The sequence below is a fragment of the Salmo salar genome, chromosome 17, assembly GCF_965601325.2.
Source record: "Salmo salar chromosome 17, fSalSal1, whole genome shotgun sequence".
Classification (NCBI taxonomy): domain Eukaryota; kingdom Metazoa; phylum Chordata; class Actinopteri; order Salmoniformes; family Salmonidae; genus Salmo; species Salmo salar.
The window spans coordinates 85386062-85407736 of record NC_138307.1 but is presented as its reverse complement, the minus strand read 5'-3'; the positions used below and the strand labels follow the sequence as shown (position 1 = coordinate 85407736).

The 21675-nt window shown below is 47.4% G+C and overlaps 1 protein-coding gene across 3 annotated transcripts in view; it reads right to left on the bottom strand.

The window, feature by feature from the left end:
• Positions 1–21675, bottom strand: part of LOC106609840 (CCR4-NOT transcription complex subunit 4) — a 64882-nt gene that overhangs the window by 28998 nt on the left and 14209 nt on the right. For all 3 annotated transcript variants that reach the window (XM_082964301.1, XM_082964302.1, XM_082964303.1), the window contains exons 2-7: positions 16770–16990; positions 9039–9236; positions 2795–2881; positions 2492–2593; positions 639–764; positions 234–355 (exon numbers count right to left, since the gene is read on the bottom strand). In XM_082964301.1, coding sequence (XP_082820427.1) covers positions 234–355; positions 639–764; positions 2492–2593; positions 2795–2881; positions 9039–9236; positions 16770–16919 — 785 coding nt within the window. In that variant the 5' untranslated portion in view covers positions 16920–16990. The remainder of the gene's footprint in view (positions 1–233; positions 356–638; positions 765–2491; positions 2594–2794; positions 2882–9038; positions 9237–16769; positions 16991–21675) is intronic.

Sequence of the window (21675 nt, the reverse complement as noted above, 5' to 3'; positions counted from 1 at the left end):
CTTAGTCCTACCTCTGTAAAGAGCAGGGTTTAGAGCTCTTAGTCCTACCTCTGTAAAGAGCTGAGTTTAGAGCTCTTAGTCCTACCTCTGTAAAGAGCAGGGTTTAGAGCTCTTAGTCCTACCTCTGTAAAGAGCTGAGTTTAGAGCTCTTAGTCCTACCTCTGTAAAGAGCAGGGTTTAGAGCTCTTAGTCCTACCTCTGTAAAGAGCAGGGTTTAGAGCTCTTAGTCCTACCTCTGTAAAGAGCAGGGTTTAGAGCTCCTGGTTGTCTCCCCTCCTGAGGTCTGGGTGGTAAAGCTGGGGTTCTGGTACAGATCCTGTAACAGCCTCTGCTCATACTCTTGATGCTTCCCTGCCTGACAGACAACACAGAGCAACACAAAGGACCAGGTTAGGAGGATAAAAACCTGCTGTGAAGTCTACACTACTACAATCTTGGGACTCCATTTCAATTCTCATAGTTCATCGCATCCCATCTATTCGTCTCCTTCTCAAGCATATTAGAGGAGGTCGTCCCAGGTCCCTCCCCTCAGACCTTCTACAATGTGTTTTGAGAAGGAGGTAGGCGATATCATGTGAGGATCGGAGGAAAGATGAATTGAGAAAGAGCCTTACTAAGTATTGAATTGGTCATCTTACCTGCATCTCCTCTTTAGTGAAGCTGGCCGCATCATCCCCCAGCTCGTGTAGATACATGCAGTCAGGTTTGGGACACCCCATGCTCTTCAGAAAGTAGCTGCAGTATTTCGTCGTCCCTAAAGAAGCCTGTTGAACACAACGACAGTTCGTTAGCTGCAGTATTTCATCGTCCCTAAAGAAGCCTGTAGAACACAACGACAGTTCGTTAGCTGCAGTATTTCATCGTCCCTAAAGAAGCCTGTAGAACACAACAACAGTTCGTTAGCTGCAGTATTTCATCGTCCCTAAAGAAGCCTGTAGAACACAACGACAGTTCGTTAGCTGCAGTATTTCATCGTCCCTAAAGAAGCCTGTAGAACACAACGACAGTTCGTTAGCTGCAGTATTTCGTCGTCCCTAAAGAAGCCTGTAGAACACAACGACAGTTCGTTAGCTGCAGTATTTCATCGTCCCTAAAGAAGCCTGTAGAACACAACGACAGTTCGTTAGCTGCAGTATTTCATCGTCCCTAAAGAAGCCTGTAGAACACAACGACAGTTCGTTAGCTGCAGTATTTCGTCGTCCCTAAAGAAGCCTGTAGAACACAACGACAGTTCGTTAGCTGCAGTATTTCGTCGTCCCTAAAGAAGCCTGTAGAACACAACGACAGTTCGTTAGCTGCAGTATTTCATCGTCCCTAAAGAAGCCTGTAGAACACAACGACAGTTCGTTAGCTGCAGTATTTCGTCGTCCCTAAAGAAGCCTGTAGAACACAACGACAGTTCGTTAGCTGCAGTATTTCATCGTCCCTAAAGAAGCCTGTAGAACACAACGACAGTTCGTTAGCTGCAGTATTTCGTCGTCCCTAAAGAAGCCTGTAGAACACAACGACAGTTCGTTAGCTGCAGTATTTCATCGTCCCTAAAGAAGCCTGTAGAACACAACAGTTCGTTAGCTGCAGTATTTCATCGTCCCTAAAGAAGCCTGTAGAACACAACGACAGTTCGTTAGCTGCAGTATTTCATCGTCCCTAAAGAAGCCTGTAGAACACAACGACAGTTCGTTAGCTGCAGTATTTCATCGTCCCTAAAGAAGCCTGTAGAACACAACGACAGTTCGTTAGCTGCAGTATTTCGTCGTCCCTAAAGAAGCCTGTAGAACACGACAGTTCGTTAGCTGCAGTATTTCATCGTCCCTAAAGAAGCCTGTAGAACACAACGACAGTTCGTTAGCTGCAGTATTTCATCGTCCCTAAAGAAGCCTGTAGAACACAACGACAGTTCGTTAGCTGCAGTATTTCATCGTCCCTAAAGAAGCCTGTAGAACACAACGACAGTTCGTTAGCTGCAGTATTTCATCGTCCCTAAAGAAGCCTGTAGAACACAACGACAGTTCGTTAGCTGCAGTATTTCGTCGTCCCTAAAGAAGCCTGTAGAACACGACAGTTCGTTAGCTGCAGTATTTCATCGTCCCTAAAGAAGCCTGTAGAACACAACGACAGTTCGTTAGCTGCAGTATTTCGTCGTCCCTAAAGAAGCCTGTAGAACACAACGACAGTTCGTTAACTGCAGTATTTCATCGTCCCTAAAGAAGCCTGTAGAACACAACGACAGTTCGTTAGCTGCAGTATTTCAGCGTCCCTAAAGAAGCCTGTAGAACACAACGACAGTTCGTTAGCTGCAGTATTTCATCGTCCCTAAAGAAGCCTATAGAACACAACGACAGTTCGTTAGCTGCAGGTGTACCAATGTGTACAAATTCACATCAGAGAAGATGACATTTCAAATGTTAATCTGATACAGAGAGATGCTTATTGTTTTTTATCCTGTGCATAGACTAGACGTATATACCGTTGTAAATGTTCCCAAGCTTACCTTCAGTGTTCTGCCATCTACTACTAGGTTGTTGACACACTGTATTGCTCTGAGGGCGTCTTCTGACCGGATGTAAGTGACATAGGCACTGGCACTGGGACCCTTGGGGACAAGACCAAGACAATCAATGGATCAATCAATCAGTGTACTTTATGTATTTCCATTGTACTGGTGTTATGGCTTTATATGGTGTTAGTAATACATTTCTAATGCACTCCATCAACCAACCAAAATCCCATCAATTTAAACTACAACATTGCTGTCAATCATCCTCGCCCACAGGAAGTCCCCCCCCCCCCTCACCTGTGAGCCGGCGTATGAGGTGCTGTTGTTGATGACAACCTTATGGACCTTCCCAAACTTCACAAAATACTCCGGTCTCTTTAGAATCTGGGACGGACAGAGAAAACAGAGGTACTGTTAGGATATGTATTTTGGCTATCTAAAACATGGTCAAACATGACCCTTATAATCATGTTACAACAGTCAATTACGCTCCAAAACAGTTACAATAAGAGGGATAAGAGGGGGGAAAAAGATACAGTAGCACTGTCAAAGCTGTACAAAAAAAGTCTGCAAACAAGCAAACACCGTCCACAAATTATGTGTTTACAACACCGCGTTGGTAGTAAAGAATCATTTGTTCGAGCGCAACTTCTGGGGTAGCTAGCTTTAGCTTGGTACCTAGCTAGCACCAATACAACCAGCCTGAAAACAATGACCAGTAGAAACTGCAGCCATTTTCATTATTCTTAGCAATGATTTAGGAATCCTTGTGAGTAAGTATTAGCTAGGAAGTCACTTGTTGTTCGCCAATTGAAATTGAACTTCAGTTCATGAAAATAAATAGCTAGCCAGCTACTTAACCCTGTTGCCCAAAGCTAACGTTATAAGCAGTCAGCTAACTTAATCTGGCTAGTGATGCTCGAACCGGACCGGGTCATGTGTTGTGAAGCTAGCCACAATAAGGATTAGCCACAATAGTGGACTTTGCGGTTAGCCTTCAAAATAAAAGTATGTAATTAACAGTGATGTAAATGAATACAAATAGTAGAATTATGCCATACTTTTATTTTTAAGGCTAACCGCAAAGTCCACTACTGTGGCAATTTTTTAAAACATTTTAGTCATTTTTAGCAGACGCTCTTATCCAGAGCAACTTACAGTAGTGAATGCATACATTTCATTTCATGCATTTTTTTTTTTGTACTGCCCCCCCCGTGGGAATCGAACCCACAACCCTGGCGTTGCACACACCATGCTGGCGTTGCAAACACCATGCTCTACCAACTGAGCCACAGGGAATCCTTATTGTGGCTAGCTTCACATAGATGGGTCCAACCAACATTAATCAAATAAGAACTGTCTTATAAATTAGGGTTATTTTAGATGATGACACCTAGCTATATAGTTAGCTGGCTAACGATAGCTACTGAAACAGATGATGTCGTTTTGCTACGTTTTTGGGGAAGAACATTGTCCGCATCCATGAGCTAGCTAGCTTTTTTTATGACCAGCACTGTAGGTGCGCTAGACAACTTTACCCGCATCATAGCAGACGTATCGATGAATCGTTGTGACATATGAAATACGAGTGGTAGTGTAATCAACGTGTAATAACTACGTTAAAAAAATGAATGAATGCATTAAATGATTATGTGACGTGCAGTCATATTCAGATCCTGATTGGTCAAAGTGTTACTCGACGTGGATCTTTTTTGACATGAAAAGACCCAAACGGCGTTCCATAGAAATCCTGGTTGAGAATGAAACGACTGAACAAATGAACAATGAAACAGCACAGCAAGTAAGTGAAAGAAATAGGTTTTGATGATGTTTTACCGGTAATGGGGACATACGTAAATGCCAACAAAATAACTTTTTGGTCAGTGTGGTGTGTGTGTAACCTTTATTTAACTAGACAAGTCAGTTAAGAACAAATTCTTATTTACCCCAGGCCAAACCCGGACGACGCTGGGCCACTTGTGTGCCGCTCTATGGGACTCCCAATCACGTCCGCATGTGATACAGCCTGGATTCAAACCAGGGACTGTAGTGACGCCTCTTGCACTGAGATGCAGTGCCTTAGACCGCTGCGTCCATGTGTGTGTTAACTATTTAACTGTACTAGAATGCTTAAAAAAGCTGCTAAAATTTTAAATATCGGTTATCAGTATTGTGTTTTTCTTTAAGCGAGGAAAATATTGGATACTTGGGCCTGTATTTAAACATTATTAAACCAGAATGAACATGAAACAAGTTACTGTACATCGAAGCATGTTGTTACTACTTCCTGTTGGGAGTAAATCACAGAAATACAGAACTTGAGGGGAAAAGGCAGATGCTACACATTTCAAGAAGAACTAAAAATCTGCCATGATCTGCATTGACGAGGTTTCTGATTGGTTGTGCTAGTGGTTTCTGTAGAAGGAGTCCAGGGTAGTGAGATGGGTAAATAGGGAAGTGGTTGTGTTGGTGGTTTCTGTAGGAGTCCAGGGTAGTGAGATGGGTAAAGAGGGAAGTGGTTGTGTTGGTGGTTTCTGTGGCCCGAGCCGCTGGGCGACGATGGTTTTGACATTCTGGTCACTCTCCGTCCACTTTGACCGGAGCGCAGACATTTCTTTGCAGCCTTTGTTTGACCAATGCTCCCTCCTCTCTCTCTCTCTCCCTAAAAGACTGAGTGAAACCATTGGCAGTAGCAGCTGTGTGATAATCAAACACCACTATATCAGGCCAGCCAGAATACAACCAGGACAGACATGGGGAAAATGTCGCTGGCCGTGTGCGTACAACAGCAGTACACGTGAGCAGACGAGGTTAAACCGTGAAAGAATGTGACAACAGAAAGGTATTGTCACGTCCTCTTCCAATTTCAACAGCATTGTAACTCAAGTCTCTTTCTGACACTCCATAGACACATCATTTCTTCTGTGAACAGATGAATATTGCGTCCTGTCTATTTGTGTGGAGGGGTGTTGCTATGACGACCATCCGGGACCACGGCAGAACACTCTGTTGTTGTTGTCCTGTACTTATGTTGTTGTTGTTGTTGTGGGGGAAATTAGCAAACAGAAAGGCTGATGCCTAGAAGCCAGATAGTACACCAGATTCCAGACAAACCAGTTTCCAGACAAAGCAGTTTCCAGACAAACCGGCCATTTTTTCCCCCCTAGAGATTTTAGGTAAGGTCTGGTTTATTCTGGTGTTGGTGGGTTCACCAAAACCCTTCTGTTGTACGTCATACTACAGAGGAAATGGAAACTGTTCCAGCTTTCTGCTAATGAAGCTTTTCACACCACTGAATAAATCACCAACTAGTGTGTGTGTGTGTGTGTGTGTGTGTGTGTGTGTGTGTGTGTGTGTGTGTGTGTGTGTGTGTGTGTGTGTGTATGTATGTATGTATGTATGTATGTATGTATGTATATATATATATATATATATATATATATATATATATATATATATAACCCACAAGCTTTACTTTCAATCAAATTGTATTAGTCACATGCGCTGAATACAACAGGTGTAGACCTTACACTGAAATGTACAGAGTCAATGTGGAGGCTATATACAGGGGGTACCGGTACAGAGTCAATGTGGAGGCTATATACAGGGGGTACCGGTACCGAGTCAATGTGGAGGCTATATACAGGGTACCGGTACAGAGTCAATGTGGAGGCTATATACAGGGGGTACCGGTACAGAGTCAATGTGGAGGCTATATACAGGAGGTACCGGTACAGAGTCAATGTGGAGCCTATATACAGGGGGTACCGGTACAGAGTCAATGTGGAGGCTATATACAGGGGGTACCGGTACAGAGTCAATGTGGAGACTATATACAGGGGGTACCGGTACAGAGTCAATGTGGAGGCTATATACAGGGGGTACCGGTACAGAGTCAATGTGGAGGCTATATACAGGGGGTACCGGTACAGAGTCAATGTGGAGGCTATATACAGGGGGTACCGGTACAGAGTCAATGTGGAGGCTATATACAGGGGGTACCGGTACAGAGTCAATGTGGAGGCTATATACAGGGGGTACCGGTACAGAGTCAGTGTGGAGGCTATATACAGGGGGTACCGGTACAGAGTCAATATGGAGGCTATATACAGGGGGTACCGGTACAGAGTCAATGTAGAGGCTATATACAGGGGGGTACCGGTACAGAGTCAATGTGGAGGCTATATACAGGTACCGGTACAGTGTCAATGTGGAGGCTATATACAGGTGGTACCAGTACAGAGTCAATGTGGAGGCTATATACAGGGTGTTACGGTACAGAGTCAATGTGGAGGCTATATACAGGTGGTACCAGTACAGAGTCAATGTGGAGGCTATATACAGGGGGTACCGGTACAGAGTCAATGTGGAGGCTATATACAGGGGGTACCGGTACAGAGTCAATGTGGAGGCTATATACAGGGTGTTACGGTACAGAGTCAATGTGGAGGCTATATACAGGTACCGGTACAGAGTCAATGTGGAGGCTATATACAGGTGGTACCAGTACAGAGTCAATGTGGAGGCTATATACAGGGTGTTACGGTACAGAGTCAATGTGGAGGCTATATACAGGTACCGGTACAGAGTCAATGTGGAGGCTATATACAGGGGGTACCGGTACAGAGTCAATGTGGAGGCTATATACAGGGGGTACCGGTACAGAGTCAATGTGGAGGCTATATACAGGGGGTACCGGTACAGAGTCAATGTGGAGGCTATATACAGGGGGGTACCGGTACAGAGTCAATGTGGAGGCTATATACAGGTACCGGTACAGAGTCAATGTGGAGGCTATATACAGGTGGTACCAGTACAGAGTCAATGTGGAGGCTATATACAGGGGTTACCGGTACAGAGTCAATGTGGAGGCTATATACAGGGGGTACCGGTACAGAGTCAATGTGGAGGCTATATACAGGGGGGTGCCGGTACAGAGTCAATATGGAGGCTATATACAGGGGGTACCAGTACAGAGTCAATGTAGAGGCTATATACAGGGGGTACCGGTACAGAGTCAATGTGGAGGCTATATACAGGGGGTACCGGTACAGAGTCAATGTGGAGGCTATATACAGGGGGTACCGGTACAGAGTCAATGTGGAGGCTATATACAGGTACCGGTACAGAGTCAATGTGGAGGCTATATACAGGTGGTACCAGTACAGAGTCAATGTGGAGGCTATATACAGGGTGTTACGGTACAGAGTCAATGTGGAGGCTATATACAGGTGGTACCAGTACAGAGTCAATGTGGAGGCTATATACAGGGGGTACCGGTACAGAGTCAATGTGGAGGCTATATACAGGGTGTTACGGTACAGAGTCAATGTGGAGGCTATATACAGGTGGTACCGGTACAGAGTCAATGTGGAGGCTATATACAGGGGGTACCGGTACAGAGTCAATGTGGAGACTATATACAGGGTGTTACGGTACAGAGTCAATGTGGAGGTTATATACAGGTGGTACCGGTACAGAGTCAATGTGGAGGCTATATACAGGGGGTACCGGTACAGAGTCAATGTGGAGACTATATACAGGGTGTTACGGTACAGAGTCAATGTGGAGGCTATATACAGGGGGTACCTGTACAGAGTCAATGTGGAGGCTATATACAGGAGGTACCGGTACAGAGTCAATGTGGAGGCTATATACAGGGTGTTACGGTACAGAGTCAATGTGGAGGCTATATACAGGGTGTTACGGTACAGAGTCAATGTGGAGGCTATATACAGGGGGTACCGGTACAGAGTCAATGTGGAGGCTATATACAGGGGGTACCGGTACAGAGTCAATGTGGAGGCTATATACAGGGGGGTACCGGTACAGAGTCAATGTGGAGGCTATATACAGGGTGTTACGGTACAGAGTCAATGTGGAGGCTATATACAGGAGGTACCGGTACAGAGTCAATGTGGAGGCTATATACAGGGGGTACCAGTACAGAGTCAATGTGGAGGCTATATACAGGGGGTACCTGTACAGAGTCAATGTGGAGGCTATATACAGGGGGGTACCGGTACAGAGTCAATGTGGAGGCTATATACAGGGGGTACCGGTACAGAGTCAATGTGGAGGCTATATACAGGGGGTACCGGTACAGAGTCAATGTGTGGGGGCAACGGTTAGTTGAGGTAGTATGTACATGTAGGTAGAGTTATTAAAGTGACTATGCATAGATGACAACAACAGAGAGTAGCAGCGGTGTAAAGAGGGGGAGGGGCCATGTAAATAGTCTGGGTAGCCATTTAATTACTTTCCATTATAAACTAGCTTTGCCCTATAATCTCATCCTCTGCATATTATATCACACTCCACTGCCTCCCAGAGTTCCCTTCAGAGCTGACTGAGTCAACCCCTCCCTCCCTCTCCCTCTCCCTCCCTCCCTCCCTCCCTCATTAAGTGAATTTCTAGGAAGCGGGGAAGGAAAGGAAGGATAATCTCAGAGCAGTCATTGATGACGACGATAATGAACAAATATTCCCTATGATTCGTTTAGGAGTGTTATTCCCAGATCTCTGGGTGTCTGTGTTCCTACCTCAGGGTCGGCCAGTCTCTGTGACAGCCCCACTAGAAACACCAGGTTTCTCTGCACCACCCTGACGCTGGCCAGGTGCTTCCTGTTTTCTGTGGTCTTCTGTTTCTTCTCCACCTGTTTGGCCTTCTTCTCATTCTTTATCCTCTGCAGCTCCTCCGCCGACAGGGGGTTGTACACCGCTGGGTCCTCTGGGTAAGGCTGTTACAGAGACAGGAGAGAGAGAGGGGTGTGTTAGATAAAAGGACAGGGGGTTGTACACCGCTGGGTCCTCTGGTTAAGGCTGTTACAGAGACAGGAGAGAGAGAGGGGTGTGTTAGATAAAAGGACAGGGGGTTGTACACCGCTGGGTCCTCTGGGTAAGGCTGTTACAGAGACAGGAGAGAGAGAGGGGTGTGTTAGATAAAAGGACAGGGGGTTGTACACCGCTGGGTCCTCTGGGTAAGGCTGTTACAGAGACAGGAGAGAGAGAGGGGTGTGTTAGATAAAAGGACAGGGGGTTGTACACCGCTGGGTCCTCTGGGTAAGGCTGTTACAGAGACAGGAGAGAGAGAGGGGTGTGTTAGATAAAAGGACAGGGGGTTGTACACCGCTGGGTCCTCTGGGTAAGGCTGTTACAGAGACAGGAGAGAGAGAGGGGTGTGTTAGATAAAAGGACAGGGGGTTGTACACCGCTGGGTCCTCTGGGTAAGGCTGTTACAGAGACAGGAGAGAGAGAGGGGTGTGTTAGATAAAAGGACAGGGGGTTGTACACCGCTGGGTCCTCTGGGTAAGGCTGTTACAGAGACAGGAGAGAGAGAGGGGTGTGTTAGATAAAAGGACAGGGGGTTGTACACCACTGGGTCCTCTGGGTAAGGCTGTTACAGAGACAGGAGAGAGAGAGGGGTGTGTTAGATAAAAGGACAGGGGGTTGTACACCGCTGGGTCCTCTGGGTAAGGCTGTTACAGAGACAGGAGAGAGAGAGGGGTGTGTTAGATAAAAGGACAGGGGGTTGTACACCGCTGGGTCCTCTGGGTAAGGCTGTTACAGAGACAGGAGAGAGAGAGGGGTGTGTTAGATAAAAGGACAGGGGGTTGTACACCGCTGGGTCCTCTGGGTAAGGCTGTTACAGAGACAGGAGAGAGAGAGGGGTGTGTTAGATAAAAGGACAGGGGGTTGTACACCGCTGGGTCCTCTGGGTAAGGCTGTTACAGAGACAGGAGAGAGAGAGGGGTGTGTTAGATAAAAGGACAGGGGGTTGTACACCGCTGGGTCCTCTGGGTAAGGCTGTTACAGAGACAGGAGAGAGAGAGGGGTGTGTTAGATAAAAGGACAGGGGGTTGTACACCGCTGGGTCCTCTGGGTAAGGCTGTTACAGAGACAGGAGAGAGAGAGGGGTGTGTTAGATAAAAGGACAGGGGGTTGTACACCGCTGGGTCCTCTGGGTAAGGCTGTTACAGAGACAGGAGAGAGAGGGGTGTGTTAGATAAAAGGACAGGGGGTTGTACACCGCTGGGTCCTCTGGGTAAGGCTGTTACAGAGACAGGAGAGAGAGGGGTGCGTTAGATAAAAGGACAGGGGGTTGTACACCGCTGGGTCCTCTGGGTAAGGCTGTTACAGAGACAGGAGAGAGAGAGAGGGGTGTGTTAGATAAAAGGACAGGGGGTTGTACACCTCTGGGTCCTCTGGGTAAGGCTGTTACAGAGACAGGAGAGAGAGAGAGGGGTGTGTTAGATAAAAGGACAGGGGGTTGTACACCGCTGGGTCCTCTGGGTAAGGCTGTTACAGAGACAGGAGAGAGAGAGGGGTGTGTTAGATAAAAGGACAGGGGGTTGTACACCGCTGGGTCCTCTGGGTAAGGCTGTTACAGAGACAGGAGAGAGAGAGGGGTGTGTTAGATAAAAGGACAGGGGGTTGTACACCGCTGGGTCCTCTGGGTAAGGCTGTTACAGAGACAGGAGAGAGAGAGGGGTGTGTTAGATAAAAGGACAGGGGGTTGTACACCGCTGGGTCCTCTGGGTAAGGCTGTTACAGAGACAGGAGAGAGAGAGGGGTGTGTTAGATAAAAGGACAGGGGGTTGTACACCGCTGGGTCCTCTGGGTAAGGCTGTTACAGAGACAGGAGAGAGAGGGGTGCGTTAGATAAAAGGACAGGGGGTTGTACACCGCTGGGTCCTCTGGTTAGGCTGTTACAGAGACAGGAGAGAGAGAGGGGTGTGTTAGATAAAAGGACAGGGGGTTGTACACCGCTGGGTCCTCTGGGTAAGGCTGTTACAGAGACAGGAGAGAGAGAGGGGTGTGTTAGATAAAAGGACAGGGGGTTGTACACCGCTGGGTCCTCTGGGTAAGGCTGTTACAGAGACAGGAGAGAGAGGGGTGTGTTAGATAAAAGGACAGGGGGTTGTACACCGCTGGGTCCTCTGGGTAAGGCTGTTACAGAGACAGGAGAGAGAGGGGTGCGTTAGATAAAAGGACAGGGGGTTGTACACCGCTGGGTCCTCTGGGTAAGGCTGTTACAGAGACAGGAGAGAGAGAGAGGGGTGTGTTAGATAAAAGGACAGGGGGTTGTACACCGCTGGGTCCTCTGGGTAAGGCTGTTACAGAGACAGGAGAGAGAGAGGGGTGTGTTAGATAAAAGGACAGGGGGTTGTACACCGCTGGGTCCTCTGGGTAAGGCTGTTACAGAGACAGGAGAGAGAGAGGGGTGTGTTAGATAAAAGGACAGGGAGTTGTACACCGCTGGGTCCTCTGGGTAAGGCTGTTACAGAGACAGGAGAGAGAGAGAGGGGTGTGTTAGATAAAAGGACAGGGGGTTGTACACCGCTGGGTCCTCTGGGTAAGGCTGTTACAGAGACAGGAGAGAGAGAGGGGTGTGTTAGATAAAAGGACAGGGGGTTGTACACCGCTGGGTCCTCTGGGTAAGGCTGTTACAGAGACAGGAGAGAGAGACAGGAGAGAGAGGGGTGTGTTAGATAAAAGGACAGGGGGTTGTACACCGCTGGGACCTCTGGGTAAGGCTGTTACAGAGACAGGAGAGAGAGAGGGGTGTGTTAGATAAAAGGACAGGGGGTTGTACACCGCTGGGTCCTCTGGGTAAGGCTGTTACAGAGACAGGAGAGAGAGACAGGAGAGAGAGGGGTGTGTTAGATTAAAGGACAGGGGGTTGTACACCTCTGGGTCCTCTGGGTAAGGCTGTTACAGAGACAGGAGAGAGAGGGGTGTGTTAGATAAAAGGACAGGGGGTTGTACACCGCTGGGACCTCTGGGTAAGGCTGTTACAGAGACAGGAGAGAGAGAGGGGTGTGTTAGATAAAAGGACAGGGGGTTGTACACCGCTGGGTCCTCTGGGTAAGGCTGTTACAGAGACAGGAGAGAGAGACAGGAGAGAGAGGGGTGTGTTAGATTAAAGGACAGGGGGTTGTACACCGCTGGGTCCTCTGGGTAAGGCTGTTACAGAGACAGGAGAGAGAGACAGGAGAGAGAGGGGTGTGTTAGATTAAAGGACAGGGGGTTGTACACCGCTGGGTCCTCTGGGTAAGGCTGTTACAGAGACAGGAGAGAGAGAGGGGTGTGTTAGATTAAAGGACAGGGGGTTGTACACCGCTGGGTCCTCTGGGTAAGGCTGTTACAGAGACAGGAGAGAGAGACAGGAGAGAGAGGGGTGTGTTAGATTAAAGGACAGGGGGTTGTACACCGCTGGGTCCTCTGGGTAAGGCTGTTACAGAGACAGGAGAGAGAGACAGGAGAGAGAGGGGTGTGTTAGATTAAAGGACAGGGGGTTGTACACCGCTGGGTCCTCTGGGTAAGGCTGTTACAGAGACAGGAGAGAGAGACAGGAGAGAGAGGGGTGTGTTAGATTAAAGGACAGGGGGTTGTACACCGCTGGGTCCTCTGGGTAAGGCTGTTACAGAGACAGGAGAGAGAGACAGGAGAGAGAGGGGTGTGTTAGATTAAAGGACAGGGGGTTGTACACCGCTGGGACCTCTGGGTAAGGCTGTTACAGAGACAGGAGAGAGAGACAGGAGAGAGAGAGGGGTGTGTTAGATTAAAGGACAGGGGGTTGTACACCTCTGGGTAAAGCTGTAGGCAGAGAGGCAGCACGTAAACACCAGTTTCCTGTTGTTACCAGAGCAGGCTATACCCCGACATCGCCTTTTTTTCTTTAAATGATTGTTTTATGTAGGATGCTACATTTTTGGCCAGTTGCAATTGTAAGTAGGCTTAATTTTTTTTTTTTTTATCCCAATTCTATTTGTCTATATCTTTTTATTGTGAAAGATGCTGTGAAGTCTCATAGCCAGTTAAGTTATTTTATACAGGCCTAATATAACAAGTTAGCTATATTTTCAGCACCAGGCGCTGTCCACCTATTGATTGCTCTGCGGTTGCAGCGTTACGTTTCAGCACCACTAAATGGTCCGCTGGCCTGCTTTATTAGCTGACTGTCTTCTGTATTCTCTCTCTCCTCATGAAGGAAGTTAAAATGTTACTTTTGCTTTATTTTAGGCAGGTTAACTTCCTTCTTAGAAAATTACATCTGGCACTTTTTGAATCTCGGGTCTGAGATTTCGTTAGATTATTTTAAATTCTATTTTTTTTTTTTTATGAAACAAATATTAAATCATTTGGGGGCTTTGGGGGGCCAAATAATATTGCCTGCCGGTCAGATTTGGCCCGCGGGCTGCCAGGTGGGGAACCCTAGGGTAGGGGTTAGACTGGGGTTTAGGGTAGCATAGGATATGGGGTAGGGGTTAGACTAGGGTAGGATATGGGGTATGGTTAGACTAGGGTTTAGGGTAGGATATGGGTTCGGTGTTAGACTAGGGCAGGGTTTGGGGTAGGATATGGGGTAGGGGTTAGACTGGGGTAAGGTTTAAGGTAGGATATGGGGTAGGGGATAGACTGGGGTAAGGTTTAGGGTAGGATATGGGGTAGGGGGTAGACTGGGGTAAGGTTTAGGTTAGGATATGGGGTAGGAGTTAGACTGGGGTAAGGTTTAGGATAGGATAGGGGGTAGGGATTAGACTAGAGTAGGATAGGATATGAGGTAGGGGTTAGACTAGGGTAAGGTTTAGGGTAGGATATGGGGTTAGACTGGGGTAAGGTTTAGGGTAGGATATGGGGTCGGGCTTAGACTAGGGTAAGGTTTAGGGTAGGATATGGGGTAGGGGTAGACTAGGGTTTAGGGTAGGGTTTAGACTAGGGTAAGATTTAGGGTAGGGTATATTATAGGGTCGGGGTTAAACTAGGGCCGGGTAAGATATGGGGGAGGGGTTAGACTAGGGCAGGGTTTAGGGTAGGATATGGGGTAGGATTTAGACTAGGGCAGGGTTTGGGGTAGGGGTTAGACTAGGGTAGGGTTTAGGGTAGGATATATAGACTAGGGTAGGATATGGGGTATGGTTAGACTAGGGTTTAGGGTAGGATATGATATGGGTTCAGGGTTCGACTAGGGTAAGGTTTAGGGTAGGATATTGGGTAGGGGTTAGACTAGGTTTAGGGTAGGATATGGGTTCGGTGTTAGACTAGGGCAGGGTTTGGGGTAGGATATGGGGTAGGGGTTAGACTGGGGTAAGGTTTAAGGTAGGATATGGGGTAGGGGATAGACTGGGGTAAGGTTTAGGGTAGGATATGGGGTAGGGGTTAGACTGGGGTAAGGTTTAGGTTAGGATATGGGGTAGGAGTTAGACTGGGGTAAGGTTTAGGATAGGATAGGGGGTAGGGATTAGACTAGAGTAGGATAGGATATGAGGTAGGGGTTAGACTAGGGTAAGGTTTAGGGTAGGGTAGGATATGGGGTTAGACTGGGGTAAGGTTTAGGGTAGGATATGGGGTAGTGGTTAGACTAGGGTTTTAGGGTAGGATATGGGGTAGTGGTTAGACTAGGGCAGGGTTTAGGGTAGGATATTGGGTAGTGGTTAGACTAGGGCAGGGTTTAGGGTAGGATATGGGGTAGTGGTTAGACTAGGGCAGGGTTTAGGGTAGGATATGGGGTAGTGGTTAGACTAGGGCAGGGTTTAGGGTAGGATATGGGGTCGGGGTTCGACTAGGCCAGGGTTTAGGGTAGGATATGGGGTAGGGATTAGACTAGGGCAGGGTTTAGGGTAGGATACTGGGGTAGTGGTTAGACTAGGCCAGGGTTTGGGGTAGGATATGGGGTAGTGGTTAGACTAGGCCAGGGTTTAGGGTATGATATGGGGTAGGTGGTTAGACTAGGGCAGGGTTTGGGAGGTAGGGGTGCTAGACTAGGGTAAGGTGTAGGGTAGGATATGGGGTATTGGTTAGACTAGGGCAGGGTTTAGGGTAAGATATGAGGTAGGGGTTAGACTAGGATTTAGGGTAGGATATGGGGTCAGGCTTAGACTAGGGCAGGGTTTAGGGTAGGATGTGAGGTAGGGAATAGACTAGGGTTGAGGGTAGGATATTGGGTAGGTTGGGGGCCGGGTTTAGGGTAAGATGAGAGTAGGGGTTAGACTAAGGTTTAGGGTAGGATATGGGGTAGGTATAGACTTGGGTAAGGTTTAGGGTAGGGTAGGAGTGGGGTAGGGGTTGGACTAGGGCAGGGTTTAGGGTAGGATAGGGGGTAGTGGTTCGACTAGGGCAGGGTTTAGGGTAGGATATGGGGTAGTGGTTCGACTAGGGCAGGGTTTAGGGTAGGATATGGGGTAGTGGTTCGACTAGGGCAGAGTTTAGGGTAGGATAGGATATGAGGTAGTGGTTAGACTAGGCCAGGGTTTAGGGTAGGATATGGGGTCGGGGTTCGACTAGGGCAGGGTTTAGGGTAGAATATGGGGCAGGGTTTAGGGTAGGGTGAGATAATGGGGTAGTGGTTCGACTAGGGCAGGGTTTAGGGTAGGATATGGGGTAGTGGTTAGACTAGGGTTTAGGGTAGGATATGGGGTAGGTGGTTAGACTAGGGCAGGGTTTAGGGTAGGATATGGGGTAGTGGTTAGACTAGGGCAGGGTTTAGGGTAGGATATGGGGTAGTGGTTAGACTAGGGCAGGGTTTAGGGTAGGATAGGTGGGGTAGTGGTTAGACTAGGGCAGGGTTTAGGGTAGGATATGGGGTCGGGGTTAGACTAGGGCAGGGTTTAGGGTAGGATATGGGGTAGTGGTTAGACTAGGGCAGGGTTTAGGGTAGGATATGGGGTAGTGGTTAGACTAGGGCAGGGTTTAGGGTAGGATATGGGGTCGGGGTTCGACTAGGCCAGGGTTTAGGGTAGGATATGGGGTAGGGATTAGACTAGGGCAGGGTTTAGGGTAGGATATGGGGTAGTGGTTAGACTAGGCCAGGGTTTAGGGTAGGATATGGGGTAGTGGTTAGACTAGGCCAGGGTTTAGGGTAGGATATGGGGTAGTGGTTAGACTAGGGCAGGGTTTAGGGTAGGATATGGGGTAGTGCTTAGACTAGGCCAGGGTTTAGGGTAGGATATGGGGTAGTGGTTAGACTAGGCCAGGGTTTAGGGTAGGATATGGGGTAGTGGTTAGACTAGGCCAGGGTTTAGGATAGAATATGGGGTAGGGGTTAGACTAGGCCAGGGTTTAGGGTAGGATATGGGGTAGTGGTTAGACTAGGCCAGGGTTTAGGGTAGGATAGGATATGAGGTAGTGGTTAGACTAGGGCAGGGTTTAGGGTAGGATATGGGGTAAGAGTTAGACTAGGGCAGGGTTTAGGGTAGGATATGGGGTAGTGGTTAGACTAGGCCAGGGTTTAGGGTAGGATATGGGGTAGGGGATAGATTACGGTAGCGTACCTTTCTGCAGGCAGGGCAGAGGCCGTTCTCGTCTGTGCGGATGCGGTGCCAACAGAAGCGGCAGATCTGGTAGCCGCAGGTGCAGGGGAAGAAGTTGGCATCGTCTATCTCCAGCGACTCCAAACACAGCGGACACTCCATAGGATCCATATCCTTCACCTCTGGACTGCAGGATGTCCAAGATGAGGAGCAGAGAGAGACGTGGCAGGGGGCAGTGCAGGCTGGAACGAGACGGTGGGGGGGAGAAAGAGATTACAATACCGAACAGAAAGTCTCACCAGTGGACAAAGCGTGTAGAATTACAGGAAATTAGCTTTGAAAGTGTCACATTTTCTTTCCGCCAAACAAGAGGGGTGTGAGTGTTAACAGTATCTGGTTGAGTACCCCTGGTGTGAGTGTTAACAGGAGCTGGTTGAGTACCCCTGGTGTGAGTGTTAACAGGAGCTGGTTGAGTACCCCTGGTGTGAGTGTTAACAGTATCTGGTTGAGTACCCCTGGTGTGAGTGTTAACAGTATCTGGTTGAGTACCCCTGGTGTGAGTGTTAACAGTATCTGGTTGAGTACCCCTGGTGTGAGTGTTAACAGTAGCTGGTTGAGTACCCCTGGTGTGAGTGTTAACAGTATCTAGTTGAGTACCCCTGGTGTGAGTGTTAACAGTATCTGGTTGAGTACCCCTGGTGTGAGTGTTAACAGTATCTAGTTGAGTACCCCTGGTGTGAGTGTTAACAGTATCTAGTTGAGTACCCCTGGTGTGAGTGTTAACAGTATCTAGTTGAGTACCCCTGGTGTGAGTGTTAACAGTAGCTGGTTGAGTACCCCTGGTGTGAGTGTTAACAGTATCTGGTTGAGTACCCCTGGTGTGAGTGTTAACAGTATCTAGTTGAGTACCCCTGGTGTGAGTGTTAACAGTATCTAGTTGAGTACCCCTGGTGTGAGTGTTAACAGTAGCTAGTTGAGTACCCCTGGTGTGAGTGTTAACAGTATCTGGTTGAGTACCCCTGGTGTGAGTGTTAACAGTAGCTGGTTGAGTACCCCTGGTGTGAGTGTTAACAGTATCTGAACAGAGAACCAATGACCAACAAAACCACACTGACTCCACAGTACCGTACAGAGAAACAATGATTGGCTTAAAAGGTTGAACATGTGTCTGAGTGAGTCTTAACCAACCACTGAGAGATAGAAAGGCTTTTATGTTCAGCCGTGTGGCCTGTTTTCCCGCTCAGCCATTGGAGGAATGAAATTGATTTAGTGGTCTAGACCTCATTAGAAGTCTCATGTTCTTCCACCCAGAGAGAGATGAGAAGAGCCATTGGAGGAGAGGTTGAAACACAGGACTATGATTTAAGTCTTAAGTGGACACTACACATAATGAGTTGCCGTTTCCGGTTTTAACCGGTTAAAGCCTTCCGGCATGCTTTGGTTAGGTTGGCGCCGAGGACCTCATCTACGCCAACCGAACGAGCTCCATACTCCCTTAGAAAGACCTTCACTTGAAAAATGAGAGGGAGAAAAAACCCAGCGATAGTACTGTTTGTCCATCTTGAGACGCCGTAGCCAGTATGTTCTGACTATTCCTCAAAATAGTCAGAATTAAAACTAAGAATCTCAAGAACTCGGTCAATAATTTGGACGTGGAGATCTTAGTCGCCCCAATTTTACATCCAACACTAAGACGTGCATTATTTCTCAAGTGAAAAAAAGTTGCAAGACGGCGATTCCTCGTTGAAACAAACTTCACTTTGGCTACCGACTTAGACTTGCAGAGAGAAGAAAAAAATATGTACTGTGCACAAACAGCCGAAAGAACCCTTGCCAAAGCCCAAAAACACAATAAAATGAGATATGAAGGAATGGTTGTGAACTGTTTCAGATGGGAAGCGTACAAGAAGACATAACTGACCAGAGTCTTGTGAGGGTAGTAACAGCAGCCTAATTAAAAGTGCCATCAACAACATGCCCAATACTCTACACCCGTACTCATCAATATTCTCCGCTAAGACCAACAGATGACATCCTCTTTTATGTGATGACTGACGTCTGAATAGTTCATTATAAACTGAAGAGCAGACATCTGGTGTGACGTGAGGAGTGTTGTATGTCAGGGAAGGTGTCACTCATAACAACTATGAGCATTCAGACTACAGGTACAGTGCCTTGGGAAAGTATTCAGACCCCTTCCCTGTTTCCACCTTGTTACGTTACATCCTTATTCTAAAATGGATTAAATCATTTGTCCCTCAATCTACACACAATACCCCATAATGACATCACAGTACCCCATAATGACATCACAATACCTCATAATGACGCAACAATATCCCATAATGACATCACAATATCCCATAATGACAAAGCCAAAACAGGTTTTTAGAAATGTTAGCATAAGTATTCAGACCCTTTGCTATGAGACTCGGAATTGAGCTCGGGTGCATCCTGTTTCCATTGATCATCCTTGAGATGTTTCTACAACTTGATTGGGGTCCACCTGTGGTAAATTCTATTGATTGGACATGATTTGGAAAGGCACACACCTGTCTATGTAAGGTCCCACAGTTGACAGTGCATGTCAGACAATAACCAAGCCATGAGGTCGAAGGAATTGCCCGTAGAGCTCCGAGACAGGATTGTGGCGAGGCAAAGATCTGGGGAAGGGTACCAAAACATGTCTGCAGCATTGAAGGTCCCCAAGAACACAGTGGCCTCCATCATTCTTAAATGGAAGAAGTTTGGAACCACCAAGACTCTTCCTAGAGCTGGCCGCCCTGCCAAACTGAGCAATCGGGTGAGAAGGTCCTTGGTCAGGGAGGTGACCAAGAACCCGATGGTCACTCTGACAGAGCTCCAGAGTTCCTCTGTGGAGATGGAAGAAGCTTCCAGAAAGACAACCGTCTCTGCAGCACTCCACCAATCAGGCCTCTATGGTAGAGTGGACAGACAGAAGCCATTCCTCAGTAAAAAAGGCACATGACATGTCCTCGAGTGGCCCAGCCAGAGCCTGGACTTGAACCCGATTGAACATCTCTGGAGAGACCTGAAAATAGCTGTCAGAGCTTGAGAGGATCTGCAGAGAACAACGGGAGAAACTTCCAAAATACAGGTGTGCCAGTCTTGTAGTGTCATACCCAAGAAGACTCGAGGCTGTAATCGCTGCCAAAGGTGCTTCAACAAAGTACTGAGTAAAGGGTGTGAATACTTGTGTAGATGTGATCTGTTTTTTTTTAATAGATATATACATTTGCTAAATAACAGTTTTTGCTTTATGGGGTAGTGTGATGTCATTATGGGGTAGTGTGATGTCATTATGGGGTATTGTGATGTCATTATGGGGTAGTGTGATGTCATTATGGGGTAGTGTGATGTCATTATGGGGTAGTGTGATGTCATTATGGGGTAGTGTGTGTAGACACGTTAATCCATTTTAGAAAAAGACTAATGTAACAAAATGTGGAAAAAGTCAAGGGGTGTGAATACTTTCTGAATGCCAAGTCACTAACACACAGGGACACTGACACACACAAGAGGAAGAAGAAATGATCTCACACACACACACACACACACACACACACACACTCACACACTCTCTCTCTCTCTCTCTCCAGGAAGGATATAATGAGACCGGCTGAGTCAGAGGCACACTGGAAGACTCCCCCAGAGAGGATCATGGGTAAACAACACTCATCAAGCACTCATCAGGATGTCTCATCAGAGAGAGAGACACAGCACGCCTGTCTGTAAAAAGCTCTGAATGGATGTGCTGGACAATAACAAGGGCTTTTACAATCCATCCCCCAGATATCTGTCTTTTTAATTGGGAAAGGATCACCTAAGTGTTTTACTCTAACAGTAAGCAATACAGCACATGCACTACATCACCAACAGTATGAGGACACCTGCTCGTCCAACATCTAATTTCAAAATCATGGGTATTAGTTGGTATTATTAGGCTTTCCACTAGATGTTGGAACATTGGTGCTATAACAGCCTCCACTCTTCTGGGAAGGCTTTCCACTAGATGTTGGAACATTGCTGCTATAACAGCCTCCACTCTTCTGGGAAGGCTTTCCACTAGATGTTGGAACATTGCTGCTATAACAGCCTCCACTCTTCTGGGAAGGCTTTCCACTAGATGTTGGAACATTGCTGCTATAACAGCCTCCACTCTTCTGGGAAGGCTTTCCACTAGATGTTGGAACATTGCTGCTATAACAGCCTCCACTCTTCTGGGAAGGCTTTCCACTAGATGTTGGTACATTGCTGCTATAACAGCCTCCACTCTTCTGGGAAGGCTTTCCACTAGATGTTGGAACATTGCTGCTATAACAGCCTCCACTCTTCTGGGAAGGCTTTCCACTAGATGTTGGTACATTGCTGCTATAACAGCCTCCACTCTTCTGGGAAGGCTTTCCACTAGATGTTGGTACATTGCTGCTATAACAGCCTCCACTCTTCTGGGAAGGCTTTCCACTAGATGTTGGAACATTGCTGCTATAACAGCCTCCACTCTTCTGGGAAGGCTTTCCACTAGCATTGCTGCAGGGGGACTTGCTTCCATTCAGCCACAAGAGCATTAGTGAGGTCGGGCACTGATGTTGGGTGATTAAGCCTGGCTTGCAGTCGGTGTTCTAATTCATCCCAAAGGTGTTCGATGGGGTTGAGGTCCGGGCTCTGTGCAGGCCAGTCAAGTTCTTCCACACCGATCTCGACAAACTATTTCTGTATGGACCTCGCTTTGTGCACGGGGGCATTGTCATGCTGAAACAGGAAAAGGCCTACCCCAAACTGTTGCCACAAAGGTGGAAGCACAGAATCGTCTAGAATGTCATTGTATGCTGTAGCGTTAAGATTTCCCTTCACTGGATCTAAGGGGTCCGAACCACGAAAAACAGCCCCAGACTATTATTCCTCC